This window comes from Oryx dammah, unplaced genomic scaffold (genome assembly GCF_014754425.2).
Source record: "Oryx dammah isolate SB20612 unplaced genomic scaffold, SCBI_Odam_1.1 HiC_scaffold_20, whole genome shotgun sequence".
Taxonomy (NCBI): Eukaryota; Metazoa; Chordata; class Mammalia; order Artiodactyla; family Bovidae; genus Oryx; species Oryx dammah.
Genome location: NW_024070204.1, coordinates 15,323,281 through 15,343,405, shown reverse-complemented (window position 1 = coordinate 15,343,405; position 20,125 = coordinate 15,323,281). Strand labels below are relative to the sequence as shown.

The following is a 20,125-nucleotide window of genomic DNA, read 5'->3' as shown; positions in this document are numbered from 1 at the left end:
GTGTGTGTGTGTGTGTGTGTGTACGCACAACCCTTGACTTGCATAAATAAACTAATTCGGGTGGAATTTTTCAGTTCCTAGAATTCGTGTGTGTGGGTGTGTGGGTGTGGGGGGGTGTGTGTGTGTGTATTTTTCAGTTCCTAGAATTCGTGTGTGTGTGTGTGTACACGCACAACCCTTGACTTGCGTACATAAACTAATTTGGGTGGGGACCAGCCCGCATGGCCTCCTTGACTCTTGGTAGCATCCTTTGCTCACACAACCAGCTGCAAGCTCTCCCCCTCGAGATGGACTCGCATTATAAACCCATTTCAGCAAGTGCTGGGAAATCTGGCCCTTCTATAAATAAACATAATTGTTGTAGGGCACTTTGCTTTCAGATTTCTCCTGCACTTGTCTGTTTTGCCATTGGTGAGGACTGTTGTTAATTACATGGACCCTGATTGCCTCTCACTGTTGTCCTGTTTTTTTTTTTTTTTTTTGCAGCCCCATCATGGAAGCCTTCGGCAATGCCAAGACCGTGTACAACAATAACTCCAGTCGCTTCGGGAAGTTTGTTCAGCTGAACATCGGCCAGAAGGGAAACATCCAGGGCGGTAGAATTGTAGATTGTATCCTGTTTCATTTGGCTTTTGTGTATTAGTGTTTGACTCTCTAGTAGAAACTGTTATTTGGTTTTTCTTAAAACAGACATAGAATATGAAACATTCATTTCTGATTCTACCTCGTTACTGCTCCTGTTTTACTCTGCTTGACCTGTTAATTATCCTAGGAAATAAGGGGCCCTCTTTTTTTTGGGAATCTCAGATTTCATGTCCCTAATCTGAAAATTTGGACTTCTCATCAAATATCATGGGCTTCCCTGGTGGTTCAGATGGTAAAGAATCTGCCTGCAATGCAGGAGACTGGGGTTCAGTCCCTGGGTTGGGAAGATCCCCTGGAGAAGGGAATGGCTTCCCACTCCAGTATTCTTTCCTGGAAAATTCCATGGACAGAGGAGCCTGGCAGGCTACAGTCCATGAGGTCCCAAAGAGTCTGACATGACTGAACAACTAGTTGTTTGAAATAATCAGTTGTTTCAAATAGTTTGATGCCTTCTAGGGCACACGTATCCTGTTTGAAGTTGGATTTTGATGAAATAGTCTGTTTTGTTTGCTTATCTTTTGGCACTGGAAGTCAGAATGTCCAAGACACACAGAATTGTAATTATTTGGGTAACAAAGAGTAGAAAACTAAAGACTAATGGAGCATCCTGTATCCTTGTTTTGTTCCTTGACTTGCCATTGCTTTTCACATGAAGATTTATTAGAAAAAGTAAGTAAGCATGATTTAATTCACATTATCTTTAACATTTTTCAGCAATTATGGTTCTTGGTCATCAATCAGAGGAAACATCTCTGAATAGAAATCTGATTTCTTTTCACAGAACCGAGTAGTAAGGCAAAACCCCGGGGAAAGGAATTATCACATATTCTATGCGCTGCTGGCAGGGCTAGGACATGAAGAGAGAGGTGAGTGATGAAGCCGCTGCAGAGACATTTCGCTTTACAACCCATCTGTGAAAGAGAAGACTGGACTTTGTTGGTCTTCCACCATTTGAAACAAAATGTGTGAGATGATCAAAGATGCTGAGTGCATGTAGAATCAGATGCTGCAGAGTGAAAATCATCAGAGAAAGCTTCAGTTTTTTTGATTTAAAGTATATTTGTGAAAAATACATAATGTATCACAACTGGCTCTACTTTTAAATCCTACCCTAATAAAGCAAATTTCTAAACATTTGATTTAAAAAAAAAATCAACACAGGATCCACATCAGTTACTTTTTTCAGTAGTGTTTTCTTCCATCCCTTCTAATCTGATAATTTTATTTTCCCTAGATGATGATAATGAGAGAATGTTTTAATCTTTTTTTCTTTCTTTTTTATTTGTTAGATTATAAAAGTATGATAGTACATTTGCAGGAGACTTGGAAAATATAGAACAAAGTTACATATAATTTCACTGTATATTACAATTATGTAAATAGATAAATTATGATTTTTAGTTGGAGTTTCAGTATCAAACTCTCAGAAATTAGTAGAATGAATATACAGAAAAGTAGAAGGATATAGTAGACCTGAAAAGCAGCATGAACCAATTCAACATCATTAAGATTTGTACAATTTTCACACAACAGTAGGATACAAATTCTGTTCAAGTTCCCATAGACTATAAACTGGGCGACACTAGAGCACATCCAGGGACATAAAACAAGGTACAAAAATTTCATGGTCTAAAGGTATTGAAATCATTCAGTCTGAGAACATTTTAATCTTATTAGTGAGCTATTACAAGCATAAAATTATTTTCCATACTTTAAAAAATAAACTTGCAAAGTGGAAACTCTTTTGAGTTCTGTCTTATCCTGGCCAGTCAAGTACTGATATTATGTTTTTGTTTTTCTTTTTGTAGAAGAATTTTATTTATCTGTGCCAGAAAACTACCACTACTTGAATCAGTCTGGATGTGTAACAGACAGGACAATCAGTGACCAGGAATCCTTTAGGGAAGTAATTGTAAGTTACTTGCCTATCTTCATTTATGAGGGTGACTCCACCCCCACCCCCACAAAAAAAAAGAATGAAATTGGCAACTTTCATTTTCTGTTTCAAAAAAATTTTTAATAATCACATTTGTACTGCTCTGTGAGAATAGGTCCTTTCTTTTTATTCCAAGTCCTGGAAGGGAATCCTCTGTCTTAGAAGATGGGTGAATGTCTGCATTCAGGAGAGATGGGGATTGGCTTGGAATAGCGTTCAGAAAAACGAAACAAAAGAAAAATCACAGGTTTGGTACTGGAATAAGCAGATCATCTCTTTCAGGGCTTACAGTTAAAAATTGTTTTAAGTAATTGATTCCACAGTTCAAAACAAGTCTGTCGACTGTTAGACCAGGTGACTCTTGGGTCTCATCCTGTTCTCATAGCCTGATTCTGGTAAATGATTCTTATTGCACAAACAGTGGTCATCTTAAGACACTTTGGTGTGGACCCCTGCTGTATCCTGCAGTTCTTGAATACCCCAAGGACTGCATTTAGGAAGCCTGGGGGCATGGTTGAGTATGGCCAGTAGATTTCATCAGTGTGGTCTGTTCCTTTGCTGGAGTTGCGCCTTCAGCAGTTGGAGTCTGTAGATAGAGTTCATTCATAAATGGAGCTAACACCGATTGAGTGCTTACTATGAGGACCTAACCATCCCTCTGCTTCTAATAACCCTGTGAGGGTAGAAATATGGTTGTCTATATTCTGTGACTCAGAGAGGTTGGTGACCAGCCTAACCACACACAGCACCTAACAGAACCAGTATCTAGACACAGTCTAACTTCAAATCCTAGTCTCTGACCGGGAGGCAGGTAGCCCCTGATTTCCGTGCACCTAGATTTGTCTTTCTAGTTGTCGTCAACAACTCAGTTCCGTATCACCATTTGCTCTTCTAGACTGTTCATGAGAATACCTTCTGGAATGGAATCAAAGTATATTTTTAAGTGGATATATATCACACGTTATTTCCCCGTGTCTAATGTATGTGCCCTTAAACTGAAATGCAAATAAAAACTGACTAGGCTAATAGTATCATGATCACCTTCGCCTCAGCCTTCCTTTTAAAGATGTCACATTCTGCCACGTATAATGCAAAGAGATGCTTCTGTCCTCTCTCCTTCCTTCAACCTGTTAACCGAGAAACCTCTGCTAACAGCACCATTGTAAGTTACTGTGTATCTACCCTAGGCAGTACAGGATTGGGCCCTGCTAATTGAATTTTATGAAATGTTTATTTATTTTAAATTTTCTCTCAATCTTCTTTTGATGCCTGAGACGTCTTTTACTACACGAGCTTCCTCCACTCACTTTGTGCTAGAAAGTGGATGTTTGCACTGAGAGACTCCTTGTTATCCAAGTTATAGAGTCACTGCAGACCCACACTGAGCGGCTCACTGGCCGCCAGGCTGCAGTGGGCAGTGAGGCCCTTCCTAGGCCTGGGAGTGTCCGGGGAAGGTAGTCTAACGGCTTCCTCTGGGGGCATCGTTTTCTGATTCAGAACTGTGCGCTGCTTCTGAAGGCTACAAGGAAACTCGTGGAGCTTGGCCTTCTTTCAGTGATTGCTAGTTTTTATTTTTAAGTTGAAATGATAGGGTTTTGGCATTTGAAATTTGGTCCTGCGATGAAAGGACGTGTCATCTAGAAGGGAAGAAAAGTTTAGACATGAAATTGACATAATGAATGTACACAACAGACTTAGAGGAATTCTGTTTATAGATTCTTAAATATTTGCTTTGCAATTACTTTTTAGTGTTGACCCATCAGAAATGTCAGTGAAGACTTAGCTGGTATTCATTGAAATCAGGAGCATGTGATTTTTGCTCTTATTTAGCCTTTTACTGGAAGATTGAAGCAATGCAGCCAGAAAAAAAAATAAATAATGTGCTACTTCTCAGAAAGGAGGGAAAATATTCTTTTCTATAAAAAAGTGAAATTCTCTCCTCCAAAACCTACAAAAATAATCAGTTGGGGGATGGCTCAAATAATTTATTATATCTTTAAGATCCATTGTAGCTCGCAAAACAATGTTCATGTATGTTTAACAGTAAGGAAAAACTTGTTTATACTATAAGTGAGGAAAGCATAATACAGCATGATATAATCTTTCATTTGAAAAGTAAGCATATATATGTCATGTATGTATAGTATGTATGCAGAAATTATGCTAAAATAATTGAAAAGTGTTATCTCAGAGCAGAATTCTAGGGTTTTATTTTATTCTTTATTATTCTGTTAGAGTATTTTTACAATGAATATGTCATTTTTAATGATTATATGAGTATATCACCAAATCATAGGTCTTTCCCTGGTGGCTCAGTCAGTAAAGAATCCACCTGCAATGTGGGAGACCCAGGTTTAATCCCTGGGTCAGGAAGATCCCCTGGAGAAGGAAATGGTAACCCACTCCAGTATTCTTGCCTGGAGAATCCCATGGTCAGAGGAGCCTGGTGGGCTACAGTCCATGGGGTCGCAAAAAGTTGACACGACTGAGTGACTAACACTTTTATCAAATCATAATTTCTATAATATAGGAGTATAAAGTATTATATCAGTACCAGCCAACCCATCTTTCTGTCTTGCATAGCGCTCTATAACCAAGAGTGATACAGGCGGTTAAAGAGACACTGAACACTTCTGGCTCTAAAGTTGATTTTCTGTCTTCAGCATTTTTAAGCATCTGTTGTGTGCCAGGCAGGCACTGTTCCAGCAACAAGGAGACTGTAGTGAGCAAACCATCTATATAATCGCTATATTCTGTTAAAGAAATTAGGATGACTGGGATAGATTATGCTGTTGTTTTATCATGTAATTTGTCTCCAGTTGTTGTTCGGTTGCTGAATCATGTCCGGCTCTTTGCAATCCCACGGACTGCAGACGTCAGGCTTCCCTGTCCTTCACTATCTCCCAGAGTTTGCTCAAATTCACGTCCATTCAGTTGGTGATGCTATCTATCTATCTCATCCTCTGTTGCCCCCTTCTCCTGCCCTCAATCTTTCCCAGCATCATAGTCTTTTTCCAGTGAGTTGCTCTTTGCATCAGGTAGGCAAAGGATTGGAGTTTCAGCTTCTGCATCAGTCTTTCCAATGAATATTCAGGATTGATTTCCTTTAGGATTGACTGGTTTGATCTGCTTGCGGTCCAAGGGACTCTCAGGAGTCTTCTCCAGCACCACAATTTGGAAGCATCAGTTCTTTGGCACTCAGCCTTCTTAATGGTTCAACTTTCACATTCATAGCTGACTGCCGGGAAAACCATAGCTTTGTCTCAATTTCCTTCCAAAATCAAGTACTATTGAAATTAGTATCTTCCTACTTTTAATTCCATAAAACTCCTTTTCCCAGAGGTTTCGGGATTGAAGAAAGGGAAGGGACCACATTCTATTGGGACTCAAGAACATTTGTTTACAGAATGTGTTAAAATGTTAACGGAGAGAAATTATTCCTGTGAATTACATACGAAAATGTCACATTTGGTATTTTCAGCTACTGAAAAAAGATCATTATTCTTTTTATCAGCTTTAATGTCAACATACTCTGGCAATAGGACCTTTCAGGAATTTTGCTTATTTCATTGAGAATTTATGTATTTTTAAAATTCTTCATTGATGCCACCTGACATTTCTATAAATAAGTACCTGTAAAGGATCCTGTGCCATTCTTAGGGGATCCAGTTTTTCCTGGGGAGAGACAGTGAACGCACACTAAATTTCATAGCTCTTTTTCTTTTTTCTTTGTAGTCTTCCAGGTTACACTATAAATTGCTGAGTCAGAATGAAAAGCTATTTCAAGAAAATAGTAACAACTAATTTATTTTCATTGCCTGCATTTGACCTGCCAGAATGGTGGCTGTTGATATGTGAGGAGGATAACAAGAGTCTTTGAGTGATAATGTCTTTATTCTTTTGACTCCAGAAATATTAAATGGTAATGGTGTTCATAGCCATCTACCAAGACTGGGGTTTCCTGGCCATGTAGGTTTTACTGGGTATACCCGTGTTTTTAACAATGTGAACCCATCTACCCCTAATGTTCTCTCCTCATCAGTCTGACCTTATAAAGATTTAGAGGGCTCTCAGCCATAAAAAAAGAATGAAATAATGCCATTTGCATCAACATGGATGGACCTGGAGATTGTCATACTGAGTGCAGTAAGTCAGACAGAGGAAGACAAATACCGTATGACATCACTTATTTGTGGAATCTAAAAAAAAGCTGCAAATGAACTTATCCACAAAACAGAAAGTCTTAACAGCTGTAGAAAATAAATTTATGGTCACTGGAGGGTCGGGGAGAGGGATGAATAGAAAGATTGGGATTGACACATATACACTGCTGCTGCTAAGCCGCTTCAGTCGTGTCTGACTCTCTGCGACCCCATGGACTGCAGCCTACCAGGCTCCTCCATCCATGGAATTTTCCAGGCAAGAGTACTGGAGTGGGGTGCCACTGCCTTCTCCAACATATACACTGCTGCTAAGTCACTTCAGTCATGTCCGACTCTATGCAACCCCATAGATGGCAGCCCACCCGGCTCCCCCGTCCCTGAGATTCTCCAGGCAAGAACACTGGAGTGGGTTCCCATTTCCTTCTCCAATGCATGAAAGTGAAAGGTGAAAGTGAAGTTGCTCAGTCGCGTCCGACTCTTAGTGACCCCATGCACTGCAGCCCACCAGGCTCCTCCGTCCATGGAATTTTCCAGGCAAGAGTACTGGAGTGGGGTGCCACTGCCTTCTCTGACATATACACTACTAGGTATAAAATAGATAAGTGCTAAGGACCTACTGTATAGCACAGCACTCTGTAATGATCTATATGGGAAAAGAATCCAGGAAAGAGTAGATACATGTATATGTGTAACTGATTTGCTGTGCTGTACAGCTGAAACTTAAGACAACATTGTAAATCAACTATGCCCCAGTAGAAATTTTAAAATAAAAGACTGACTTTATACCTCGATTTTGCCACATTTGAAAACTTCAGTCTCTTTCAGTGTTGGAAAATTTGGGAGTAGAAGCTAATTTTATATTATACAATGCTATAATCTCTCCTAATATAAAATTACATCATTTTCAAAGTATTGATCCTTCACTCGTGATTTACTGTGCCCAGACACCTCCCCTCCCACCCCATCTTATTCAATCCATTTATTCACGATTCACCTGAGGACCCTTGGCTTCCTTAGATGGTACCCCCACCTCACAGCTGAGACCCAAGTGGATTTACTTTTTGTACCTGAAATTCACTCCTCTTCCCTATTTGCTTCCACTATGAAAAGCCTGGCTTCCTTCTGACCCCAAACCTGGCTGGGATTGTATTATGTATTTGTCATCACTCCCCTCCCACCCCACACTTTCACAATCACCTGTTTTTTATGTGCTTATTAAAGACTTTATTGAAAACATTTTGTATGACTTTGTGCTAGTTTTATAGCTAAATTGCTGTTTCACGCTTCTGAACTGTACTGAGAATTTCCCAGGTTTTTTTTTTTTTTTTTTAAGTCTTGAGCCATGTTGTTGAGAAGAGATAAAGAGGCTTAACAGCATTGTAAATCAACTGTATTTCAATAAAAATTTTAGAAAAGTCTTAAAGTGGCTACTTTAAGACTGCAAATAGGACGGTAGTAAACAGTGAATGGAGACTCTTGCTGGCAGGGGTGAGTGGCCACGCCTGTGCTGGTTGGTGTTAATTGGTTCCAGCCATCACATTACCCCATGGCACATGATTGATACTTGTCACCACACTCCTAATTCACTTAGAGTTAACCTTGAGAGTGAAGAAGTCACAAATTTCATACAGAAAGCACACTTTATTCATTTGCTTTCATGTCTCATATGTAATCTTTGTATTTTCAGAGCTTAACCAAGAATTTTTTTCATGGAGCATCTTTTGATAAATAAAAATATTTTTTATTTTATAGTTTGCAGTTTTCTGCTACTGTGAACTTATTTTTTGAAGACCTTCCTTTATTTCCCTGCAAGTATAGAGATTTTTAAAACTTGAAGTGTAGTTGATTTATAGTGTGTTAGTTTCTATTGTACAGCCAAGTGATTCAGTTATATATGTGTGCATGTATACAGATTCTTTTCCATATTTTCCATTATGGCTTATTCTAGAATACTGAAGATCCCTGTACTATACAATAGGATCTTGTTTATCCATTCTGTATATAATATTTTGTATCCACTAATCCCAAACTCCCAATCCAGCCCTCTCCTGACTCCCCTCCCCCTTGACAAGTCTGTTCTCTATGGAACATTTTATTTGTTTAATGTTATATAATGTCCAGGCTAGTGAGTTACAGTGAAATCTTTTATCTCTATGGTCATCCTAAGACGAGCTTAGACAATTTTTATAAATTAGTGTTGAAGAGGTCCTGTGCTACATGAGGAAAACTTTAATCAAAAAAAAAATTATTAACTTTAGCATGGCATAGATGCTTTATAGTTATTTTGCCAACATCTAAATTGGTCCTTACCACTGTTTTGAAAAGCTTCCCTGCTGGCAGTGATGGTAAAGAATCTGCCTGCAATGCAGGAGACACGAGTTTGATCCTTAGATCGGGAGGATCCCCTGGAGAAGGAAATGGCAACCGGCTCCAGTATTCTTGTCTGGAGAATTCCATGGATAGAGGTGCCTGGTAAGCTATAGTCTGTGGGGTCACAAAGCATCAGACATGACTGAGCAACTAACATTACTACTACTACTACTATTTTAAAGTCTTGAGCATAATAGATATTCTGTATTTCTTAGCCATATTTCCTTGCTTTTAGAATAAGTAAATTTGAAAAATTACTTTCCCATAGGTTTTTAAAAACTGATGAGCACTTGACCAATAGTTCTTATTCTTGGCATCAGTTTTTGTCTGTACCCATAAAATGATAGTCTTTTCTCTTACTCTGTTAAACAATTCATGATCTTTTTATTTATTTTTTTTGTAGTCCCTTTTATTAAGTTATAATGTACATATAATAAAATGCCCTCATATAAAGCATATAAAGTAAAATTTGAATTTTATGCACTCATGTACCCACAACCACGATCAAACTGAAGGACAATTCTACACCCTAAAGATTTCTTGTCCCCCTTCCTAGACAATCTCAGACTTCCTAACCCTAGGAAACCTAGAAAAATGTGTCTTTTCTAGAGTTTCCTGAAAATGAAATCATATAAAATCTCTTCTCCTCTCTGGCTTCTTTCACTCATCCAAACTGTACTTAACAGAATTGTTTCTTTTTACAATGAATAGTATTCCATTGAATAGACAGCAATTTATTTATCCATTCACCCATTAACAGACTCAGTTGTTATAGTAAAAACATGTCAACAATATTAAAAGATGTGAATATAATGTCCATTAGCCTGCCAGCGGTAACATTGCAACTATTTTCAATTTTGTAGATTTTCTTCCCAGCCTGATTTTCTTAAAAAAATTTAGTTGCACAAATATAATTTAGTACTTTTTGCATAAAGCTATCATACATATCATGTTTCTATATAATGTTGATAATTTCTTTTAAAAACTGTATACTGTTCTATAACAAGTTTACTTATATATTTGACTTGTCTGACTGTAGAAGAGCTAGAACTTTTTTTCTCTGAAAGTGTTGTTAAGATAATGCCGTAGTGAATATTTTACAAAGCTTTCTTTCCTGTCGAGATTTTCTTTGAAACAAATCTTCAGCATTGGAACTTCCTAGTGGTACAGTGGATAAGATTCTGCACTCCCAATGCAGGGGGGCATGGGTTTGATCCCTGCACAGAGAACTAGGATCCCGCATACCACATATGGTAGCTAAAAAAAAAAAAAATCCAGCACTGAAATTAAGAGTGATTACATAGGCGACTGACTTTCTAAGAACGCAAAAAGAGTAAAAAGCATACAACCAAATGGAGAGTAGGTTCCTAGACTTTGCGTTCATCAGACCTGACTTTGAATCTTGGTTTTGTAACCCTAAGAAACTTGTGTAACTTCTCTGAACATTTTAAGATTATGTACCTAGGTGGTCCAGCCCAACACTGACCCATAATCTTGTTTTTTTCCAAAAAGATTATACTGACTTATACTACCAGTGAGTGACCGCTGTATAAATACCCCACTTTCACCCATTCTATCATACAGAAAAATTTTTGTCAATTTAATAGAAGTTATCTCATTTTCTTCAATATGCACGTGTTGGATTTCTGGAAGGAAAACATTTCTCTGTGGGTTTGCATTTCCTCTTACAAAAGGTGCCTATTTTATTTTACTGCATCATGTGTCTCTTAATATAGCTGTTGGTTCCTTGCCTTATGCAGTTTTTTCTTTTAATTTTGTTTTCCTGTTTATTGTTTTTGCCCTTTGTTTCTGGCTTTGTTTTTTTTTTTTTTTTTTCTCCTCGTAAGGAAATTACTTTTCATATTTTAAAATCTCCAGTCGTTTCCTCTTACAGCTTCTGTGGCTTCACAGTGCTGTGTGGCTTCCTTCTTCCTGTTCCAGTGGTCATTGTAGTGATCATGGGTCTGAGTTCTCTTTGTAGGTTATTTTCATCCATATTGCCAGCAGTTCCGTCCTCTGTTCTGCCCGTGTGTGTGCGTGCGTGGATCCGTGTGCGTATGTGTAGAGTAGGAGTGGGAGAGGGTAGCTGGCTCTTTTCCTGACAAGAATATGTCTCCTAAATCCTAAGAGATAATGAGCAAATCTTTGATCTGATTCAGAAGATGCCTGGTTTCAGTTTAGAAACTTTCTGGGGAACAAAGCCCTTGTTGGTGCTTGTTTTTTTTTTTTTTTTTCCCCCCTCAAATCAGCATTGTGTTAACTTCTACTTAGTATCCAGAGGCCAAAATAAGACCTTAAAAATCCTTTGGAGAAATGGAGAATTGCAGTATGATGACTGTCAGGGAAGACAAATCTAGATCCGTTCAGTTTTTCCATCAGCATCTTTTACAAAAGGAGCAGAAGTTTCTTCTATCGTTAGAACCCCTGATGGAGAATTTCATTCTACTTATCAGGGTCCCTGCTTCTTTTAACTAATAAGACAAGTCCCCAAATTTATACTGGAGGAGTCTCATGAAGTATCCCCCACCCCTGACATTTTCTTTTCTTTTTAAAAAATTAATTAATTTTAATTGGAGGATAATTACTTTATAATATTGTGATGGTTTTGCCATACATTGACATGAATCAGCCATGGGTGCAGTTGTGTCCCCCCAACCTGAACCCCCTCCCACCTCCCTCCCCACCCCATGTCCCCTATTTTTTATGTGTAAGAAAATAAATGTTCCATTACATTTTGATACACATAGAAAGAATTTTTTTGTCACTATCATTACTATGACTCTCAGGAGTAATTCTTTTCTGGCATAAACAGGAGTCTTGTGTGTAAAGCAGATACTTTTTTTTTTTTTTCTTATTGATTGGGTTATCTCTTAAGTATCATACAATTCTTTCCTAATGTCTTGCTTTTCTTTTATGTGTACCCATTTAAAGTGTTTGTCATATAAAATGGGTTGACCAAAAAATGTGTTTGATTTTTTTCCTGCAGCATCTAATGGAAAATCCCCAATGAAATTTTTGGCCAACCCAATATTTCTTGCTTTCTTGCCTTGTACTTAGTAACTTTATTGAGTATTGACCATTTTCATTTTTTTTAGTATGAAAAAAGATGAAAAACTAACCTTGTTTCCTTCCAGATGGCAATGGAGGTCATGCAGTTTAGCAAGGAAGAAGTTCGGGAAGTGTTGAGGTTGCTTGCTGGTATATTACATCTTGGGAATATAGAATTTATCACTGCTGGTGGGGCGCAAGTTTCCTTCAAAACGGGTAAGGTTGCTTCTCCCTGCTTCACTTCCTTGGCTTTTGCCTCATAAGAAATGTAAATCTCAAATATTTTCTATCTGGCCTTTGACAAAAAAATATTTTGAGCCCTAGAATAAGAGCTACAGAAGTTTGATGTGAAAGGTCAGCTAATAAAGGGTCAAAGCATCAAACAAGTGATTGCTGCATGGAATGGTGGCTGTGTTCTCATTTTCTGCTAAGAAAGAAGGAAAGTGGGCCAATAAGAGGAAATAGGGGCAACAAGAATTTGATGTAGGAAGAATGTCTTGAGTCAGGCGTGTAGTGTCATTGTTAATTCCTGGCTACCGAGGGCTGCCGTAGTGGAATGGTTAAGACCGTTAGTTTTCAAGCCAGGATGACTGGTTCGTAGCCCGGCTCTGCCACAAGCTGTTTCCTTGGGTTACTTATCCCTTCAACCACTCTAAAGTGCACAGCGGAGATGTCTTAAGACTAAATGAGTTAACATACATGTTACAATGTCAGTTGTCATTTTCCTGGAGTGATTTATTCTTTAAACTTTTCTGATGGATGAGGGCATAGAGGCTGGGAACTGGATGAGCGTAAGTTCAAAGTGGCCCTCGAGTTGCCCAGGGCTAGAGGCCTGTAGTTCTTCCCATGGATCATACCTGTTGGTGTTTACTGCTTTAGAAATGAAAACAAAGGCAGTTAAAACTGGAGTGGGTAGCCATTCCCTTCTCCAGGGGGTCTTCCTCACCCAGGGATCAAACCCAGGTCTCCTGCATTGCAGGCGATTCTTTACCATCTAAGTCACCAGGGAAGCCCTTTAGAAATAAAAGTGGAGATAGTTAAAAAATAATAATAGATTTACTTTAAAATAACCATAACCAACCCCTTGCATATAGTAAAATAAGTAGTATTTTATTTGAAAGGTCATCTTCCAAAACAAAAAAGAACAAGTCAATAATGACTGACATTGTCTAATGATTTTGTAAATGTTTGAAATATCTGGTGTAATGAAGGACAGCTGGCTTCTATTTCTGCCTTCAGCTTGTTGAGCTACTCATGTCATGTAGCCTCTGGAATATTTTTCTGTATACTTGTGAGGGAATGAGAGTGAAAAAGCAAATAACAGAGTTTATCATTAAAAAAAAAAAAAAGCTAGTCTTATTATTGAAATAGTCATGGACCTTGCAAACCTCTGACAAGGTCTTGGGAACCTGCCAGGGGGGGTCTCTGGACCGTACTTATTCCAAGTACCAGGTTGTTTGCCGTAAACCTAAGACTCATTTAGGGAGTAAAAAGCCTGCCAGTAGAACATGGGTCCTCTAGGTCCTGCCCAAGGGACTTAGGAATATTCTCTGCTTTACTGTGTTGCTTGGTGGCATTGGCTTTGCACCCACTTGGGGTCCCATGGGCTGTCCCTTCTTGGGGTTGTGCATCCATTTTCCTTGTCCTTCCTCCCCAGCCTTGGGCAGGTCTGCAGAGTTACTTGGGCTGGACCCGGCACAGCTCACAGACGCCTTGACCCAAAGGTCCATGTTCCTCCGGGGGGAGGAGATCCTTACACCTCTCAACGTTCAGCAGGTACGTGTGTGGCCCTCAGAGCAACTTCTAAAGATGCCTCTGGGTCTGCAGATCCATGGTTTTGATTCGAATAAGTAACTGTAGCGATCCATTTGAATGCTTTTGGCTCAGGATCAAAGTAAGACATCCATGTTGAGGGGATAGACAAAGTGGTTCAGTGGTCATCTTAGAGACAGCGTAGCAGAATCTTTAAGAGGAATGGGACTGGGGGAGATTTTCTGAGTCTGAGTCCTGAGTCTTCAGCTTATTATATTCTCATCTTGGGAATTTATTCACGGTACCTCAGTTTCCTCTTCTGTAAGACAAGGATGAAAATAGTGGTAGTTGCTCAGTCATGTCCGACTCTGTGACCCCAAGGACGGGAGCCCGCCAGGCTCCTCTGTCCATGGAATTCTCCAGATAAGTATGCTGGGTTGGGTTGCCATGGTAAGGATGATAGTAAAAAATACATAAATGCTAAAAACTTAGTGGCATTGCTGACTCAGTGGACATGAGTTTGAGCAAGCTCCAGGAGTTGGTGATGGACAGGGAAGCCTGGCGTGCTACGGTCCACGTGGTCACAAAGATTCAGACACAACTGAGCTACCGAACTGAAACTTAGTGACTGGTGCAGAGTAAGAGTTAATAAACAGCTGTAATAATAATAATTATTAATTGGTGTTAGTTTTATTATAATTAATAAATTTATTATTATTAATGGAAGCAAAGCAACAGTATGTTGTATGATTTATTTTTGTCTCTGCAACTTGCCTTGAGCCAGTTACATGCACTAGCCCATCTAATAGCTGTTTCTGGATTGGATAAATAAAAATGCTGACCATACTATGAAGAAAACTTGTATGTACACAAAGTAAAATATGAGAAGATGATAATGAGTGAAGTCAGGTCTTAATTAATGTCATGTTGTTGTTGTTATTTAGTCACTAAGTCGTTTTCCACTCTCTTGCAACCCCATGAACTGTAGCTCACCAGGCTCTTCTGTCCATAGGATTCTCCAGGCAAGAACATTGGAGTGGGTTGCCATTTCCTTCTCCAGGGGATCTTCCCAACCCAGGGGTTGAACCCTAGTCTCCTGCATTGGCAGACAGATTCTTTACCACTGAGCCACCTGGAAAGCCCACTTAGTGGCATAAACCTGATCAAATTTAGAGCTGTATATATTGGTTCCGATTCTTTCTTATAACTCAGTGTGTAAAGCTGAATTTGAAAGTCTGATGCTTCAAGGTGAATCTTGCTGCAAATAAGCAAGCCTCAGGTTTCCCTTTCTTTAGACAGCTGTGTTTTCCTGGATGGTCTTGATTTACTTGACACAGGCTGCGTGGGTGTAGAGTGAGTGGCTCCTGCGTGCAGCGTGGATAGACATGCCCATCGGGGTCCCTGCAGTCATCAGGGAAACCGCGTCTCTCTCTCCTCTCCCCTCAGGCGGCAGACAGCAGGGACTCCTTGGCCATGGCACTTTATGCACGCTGCTTCGAGTGGGTGATCAAGAAGATCAACAGTAGGATCAAAGGCAAAGATGACTTCAAGTCTATTGGCATCTTGGACATCTTTGGATTTGAAAATTTTGAGGTGTGCTTCCAATGAGTGGGATCCTCCTAAGCAGATCTCGTGAAACAAACTCTGCTATGTTTTCTCTACCCATTTTTGTTGGCCTTTTCTTTACCGTTTTGTGTAAGAGCGAGAGTGCTAAAGACTCTTGTTGGATTGTTTCCCCCTTAGGTGAATCACTTTGAGCAGTTCAATATAAACTATGCAAACGAGAAACTTCAGGAATATTTCAACAAGCATATCTTTTCTTTAGAACAACTGGAATATAGTAGGTAAGCACTCACTGAATTGCATTTCAAAATGTTTAAGAAAATGAGTCCCTACACTGGATGGTTTTGAAGTGATATTTTACTACAACCTGGACCTTTTTAATCTTTGTACAGAGAAGGCTTAGTGTGGGAAGATATTGACTGGATAGACAATGGAGAATGCCTGGACTTGATTGAGAAGGTAACACACTGTTGAAGAATTGTTACAGTCCCAAGGGTGTCCAGCTGGGCTGATTCATATTTACGGGAACAAAAGAGCTTGTATGAACACGCGCATGAAAGATGTGAATGTTTAGAACACAATGGACCATTTGGAAGCATACATGTAACTGTGCAAGGTTGAATTTAAGGACTTGGCTGCTTCAAGCCCATTGTCTCTTTGAAGTCGATATTTTAAGATCAACAGTGAGCAGAGTGGCTTCCCAGAGATTCTAAGTCAGCATCAGAAACTTTGCCATCCTGGTTGTGGATTGGCCAATTGTAAACGTTCTGGTCACCAGATTACAGGGGGTTCAGTGTTTGCAGTATGGAATGAGTTTGCAGTTCTTTATAGTGTGTCATTCTGAATTTTTCAATCTGAGAAACTATGCCCTTTTTACCACTTGATAGAGAGTAGAGAGGAAAGGAGCTGTAAAAATACATAGAGGCAAAAATTCAATGTTTAATTCATATTTAACCTTTTTTTTCCCCTCTCTTCTAGAAACTTGGCCTCCTAGCCCTTATCAATGAAGAAAGCCATTTTCCTCAAGCCACTGATAGCACCTTATTGGAGAAGTTGCACAATCAGCATGCTGTATGTCCACACCTGCCAACTCCTCCCTGTGTCTGGGCAGCTCATCTGTGGATTAAGATGCTATAGGACAGGTTTAGGGGCTGTTGGCCCCCCGGTGCCTCTCACATTGAATTTTTTTTTTCTCTCTCAAATGGAAGCTTTGCTCTGCCAGAACTAAATAGAAATAAGCCAAAGGCATAGATTTGAGGCTACTTGTCAGAATATGCCCACATTTACTTTGAGTATAAAATTCAACCTTTTTAACCTACTGTAATGACACAGACCAGAGTTGCATGATTTTGATGAAATGGATCACATGATGTGTCCTAAAGCTCTTATATGTTGTGGATTTTGAAATTGTTTTCACTGGCAGTTGTAATACTGTCAGGAAATCAGTGAGTGAAATTGGGCATTTACATTTTTTTTTTTTTTTTTTAGAATAACCACTTTTACGTGAAGCCCAGAGTTGCAGTCAACAATTTTGGAGTGAAACACTATGCTGGAGAGGTAGCTCCTGTTTGAATTTGTATGATTGAAGTGTGATTGATTTACAGTATGGTGTTAATTTCTGCTCTACAGCCAAGTGATGCAGTTACACACACATATATATTCTTTTCCCATTAGGGTTTGTCCCAGGATATTGAGTATAGTTCCCCACCCTATACAGTAGGACCCTGTTTGTCCATTCAACACGTAACAGTTTTCCTCTGCTAATCCCAGACTCCCCACCCCGCTCCCCCTTGGCCACCATGGGTCTGTTCTCGCTGTGAGTCTGTTTCTGTTTCTTAGATAAGTTCATTTGTGTCGTTTTGACTCCAGATATAAGTGATATCGTGACATTTGTCTTTCTGATTTCCTTCACTTAGTATGGTGATCTCTGGGTCCACCCCTGTTGCTGCAAATGGCATTTTGCTCTCTTTGTGGCTGAGTAGTATCCCCCTGTATATACACGTACTGCATCTTTATCCGTTCATCTGTCGCTGGGCATTTAGGTTGTTCCCATGTCTTGACTGTTGTAAATAGTGCTGCTACAAAAACAGGGGTGCCTGTGTCTCTTGGAATTAGAGTTTCGTCGGGATAGATGCTCAGGAATGGGACTACTTGGCCATACGGCAACTGTTTTTCATTTTTTGAGGAACCTCCATACTGTTTGCTATAGTTGCTGAACCAATCCAACCAACAGTGTAGGAGGGTTCCCCATACCCTTAGACAGGCAACTTCTTAATCAAGATCCCAGCTGATATTTGCCCATTTGGTATTTAGAGAATAGTAATTTCAGAAGCCGGTCATACTGAATGATGGGTCCAGCTTTTAAAGGGGATGCTTCTGACTTGAAATGATTCTTTTGACCAGTTCTTCTTTTCTCGTTTGTTGTTGCAAACCAGGTTCAGTATGACGTGCGGGGCATCTTGGAGAAGAACAGGGATACCTTCAGGGATGATCTTCTCAACCTTCTGAGAGAAAGCCGGTGCGTTGGTCTCTTTTCTGCAATGTCAGAGTGATGTCTGTGCAGGTGCTTTTAATTCACGAACATAGAAAAACTTAATATGGGGGCAACTTAATGAAGTGTGTTCTTCCCTGGGCAATATTTGATCAATAAAGTGACCTGAGAGATATATAAACGGCCCTAGTGGTGGTAGTGGCTACCATTTAATGAGGTGGCGTTGGAACACCAAGCCCATAAATGAGATACTTTTATTCATCCTGTTATGCAGGTGAGGAGATTAGGCATGGTGTGGTTAAGTGACTTGCCCAGGATTCTTCAACTAGATTTGATCTGTTTTGCTTGGTTCAAGAATCTAAAATTTTAACCAGCATGACCTAGTTTCTTCATAGCAAGCTTAGAGCTATGCATTAAATTGATGTCAGCCTCGGGTCTTGTAGGACCTTATGTCTCTAGTTAGTGTAAGGGTTATCAAGAGAAATAAACAAGATTTCAGCTAAAATTACCCATTCATTTATTCATTCATGAATTGTAAATTCACACCATTAAATCAGTAGTTAAGGAAAATATGCTGAAAAGTTTTGATGATGAATTCATTTGTTTGTATATATTAAGCCAGGAGGCTTCCTGCTTTTAGGAGGCTTTGTGAGAGAGAAAGAGGGGGAAACAGCCCTTAAAGTCATCAATATGTGTCTTAGATCCAGTGTGAATCTCTAACACAAATTTTCAATATCTAAGGAAGGAAAGTAGCACAGTCACTAAAAAGCTGTAATACTTTTAGAAATGAAAGTCCCAGGTGGCCACCCTGTTGCTCAGATAGCTGTGAATTGGGGTGAAGAGAACCCATCTTAAGTGTCAGCTTAGAAGTTCAGGGTTCTGATCTTTCAATGTGTCTTAACCCTCCTCTATGAAGATTCCCTAATTACAACCTTGTCGGCTATTTTTATTTTTAGGTGCGTTTTCAGACCTGTGAAAAAGGTGATGTTTTAACCATAGCAGATAACCTCTCTCTCAAAGCAGATTTAAATTGCTCCATTTAAGTAAAAGCGGGGTCTTGTAAATGGAACATTTGGTGATGAGAAGGGCCAAGGCCTGGAGGCCAGCAAGATGGTCTTCCATTGGTTGCCTCTATCATAACATTAAGTGGAATTGGAGGCAAGAGTGTTGTTTTAGCCCAGGTTTCTCTTTGCAGATGGAGAGGCTTGGTGTCTTTGCCTCTCTGCTCTCTTTTGCCTTTGGCATCTGTGACATTCTGCACTCGTCTCGTCAGTCACGTCCAACTCTTTGCGACCCCATGGACTATAGCCCACCAGGCTCCTCTGTCCATGAGATTTCCCAGGCAAGAATACCAGACTGGGTTGCTATTTCTTCCTCCAGTGGGACATTTTAATGGCATCCAAAGCTTTTCTCCAAAGTGTTCAAAGTAGAGAACTTCGAAGAGCGAGAATGAACGAAACATCACCCTAGGACAAAAGTGAGAGAGAGTTGAACAGAACGAGAAGTGATGAGGGAAGCACTTTCATTGTCCCCTTGATGGGATGCGAAAGCCAGACTGTCTCTCCTGGTTCTAGCAAAGCCATTACCCACTACACCCCTGACCCCTGGTTTTTATAGCCCAGAATATCTTCCATTCAAATAGGATCAAAAAGGTCCTGAGGATTTCCCTAGTGGCACAGTGGATAAGAATCCGCCTGCCAGTGCTGGGGACACGGGTTCAATCCCTAGTCTGGAAAGATTCTACCTGCCTTGGGGCAACTGGGCCCTGCGCTAGACCTTCAAGCCACAACTACTGGACCAGCACACCACAACTACTGAAGCTTGCATGCTCTAGAGCCAACAAACCACAACTGCTGGGCTTGAGGGCAGGAGAAGGGGACGACAGAGGATGAGATGGTTGGATGGCATCACCGACTCAATGGACATGGCTTTTGGTGGACTCCGGGAGTTGGTGATGGACAGGGAGGCCTGGCGTGCTGCGATTCATGGGGTCGCAAAGAGTCGGGCACGACTGAGCGACTGAACTGAACTGAGCTTGAGTGCTGCAACTGAAGCCCATTTGCCCCAGAGCCTGTGGTCCACAAGAGAAGCCCCTGCAATGAGAAGCCCACACACAGTAGCTGGAGAGTAGCCCCGGCTCGCTGCAGCTAGAGAAAA

General features: G+C 40.1%; 1 protein-coding gene across 1 annotated transcript in view; it reads left to right on the top strand.

Annotated features, from left to right (window-relative positions):
• Positions 1-20,125, top strand: part of MYO10 (myosin X) — a 256,528-nt gene that overhangs the window by 146,322 nt on the left and 90,081 nt on the right. Inside the window, exons 6-17 of the mRNA XM_040262479.1 lie at positions 487-611; positions 1,301-1,314; positions 1,427-1,511; positions 2,454-2,557; positions 12,249-12,378; positions 13,820-13,938; positions 15,361-15,507; positions 15,658-15,758; positions 15,870-15,936; positions 16,456-16,548; positions 16,966-17,034; positions 17,913-17,995. Coding sequence (XP_040118413.1) covers positions 487-611; positions 1,301-1,314; positions 1,427-1,511; positions 2,454-2,557; positions 12,249-12,378; positions 13,820-13,938; positions 15,361-15,507; positions 15,658-15,758; positions 15,870-15,936; positions 16,456-16,548; positions 16,966-17,034; positions 17,913-17,995 — 1,137 coding nt within the window. The remainder of the gene's footprint in view (positions 1-486; positions 612-1,300; positions 1,315-1,426; positions 1,512-2,453; positions 2,558-12,248; positions 12,379-13,819; positions 13,939-15,360; positions 15,508-15,657; positions 15,759-15,869; positions 15,937-16,455; positions 16,549-16,965; positions 17,035-17,912; positions 17,996-20,125) is intronic.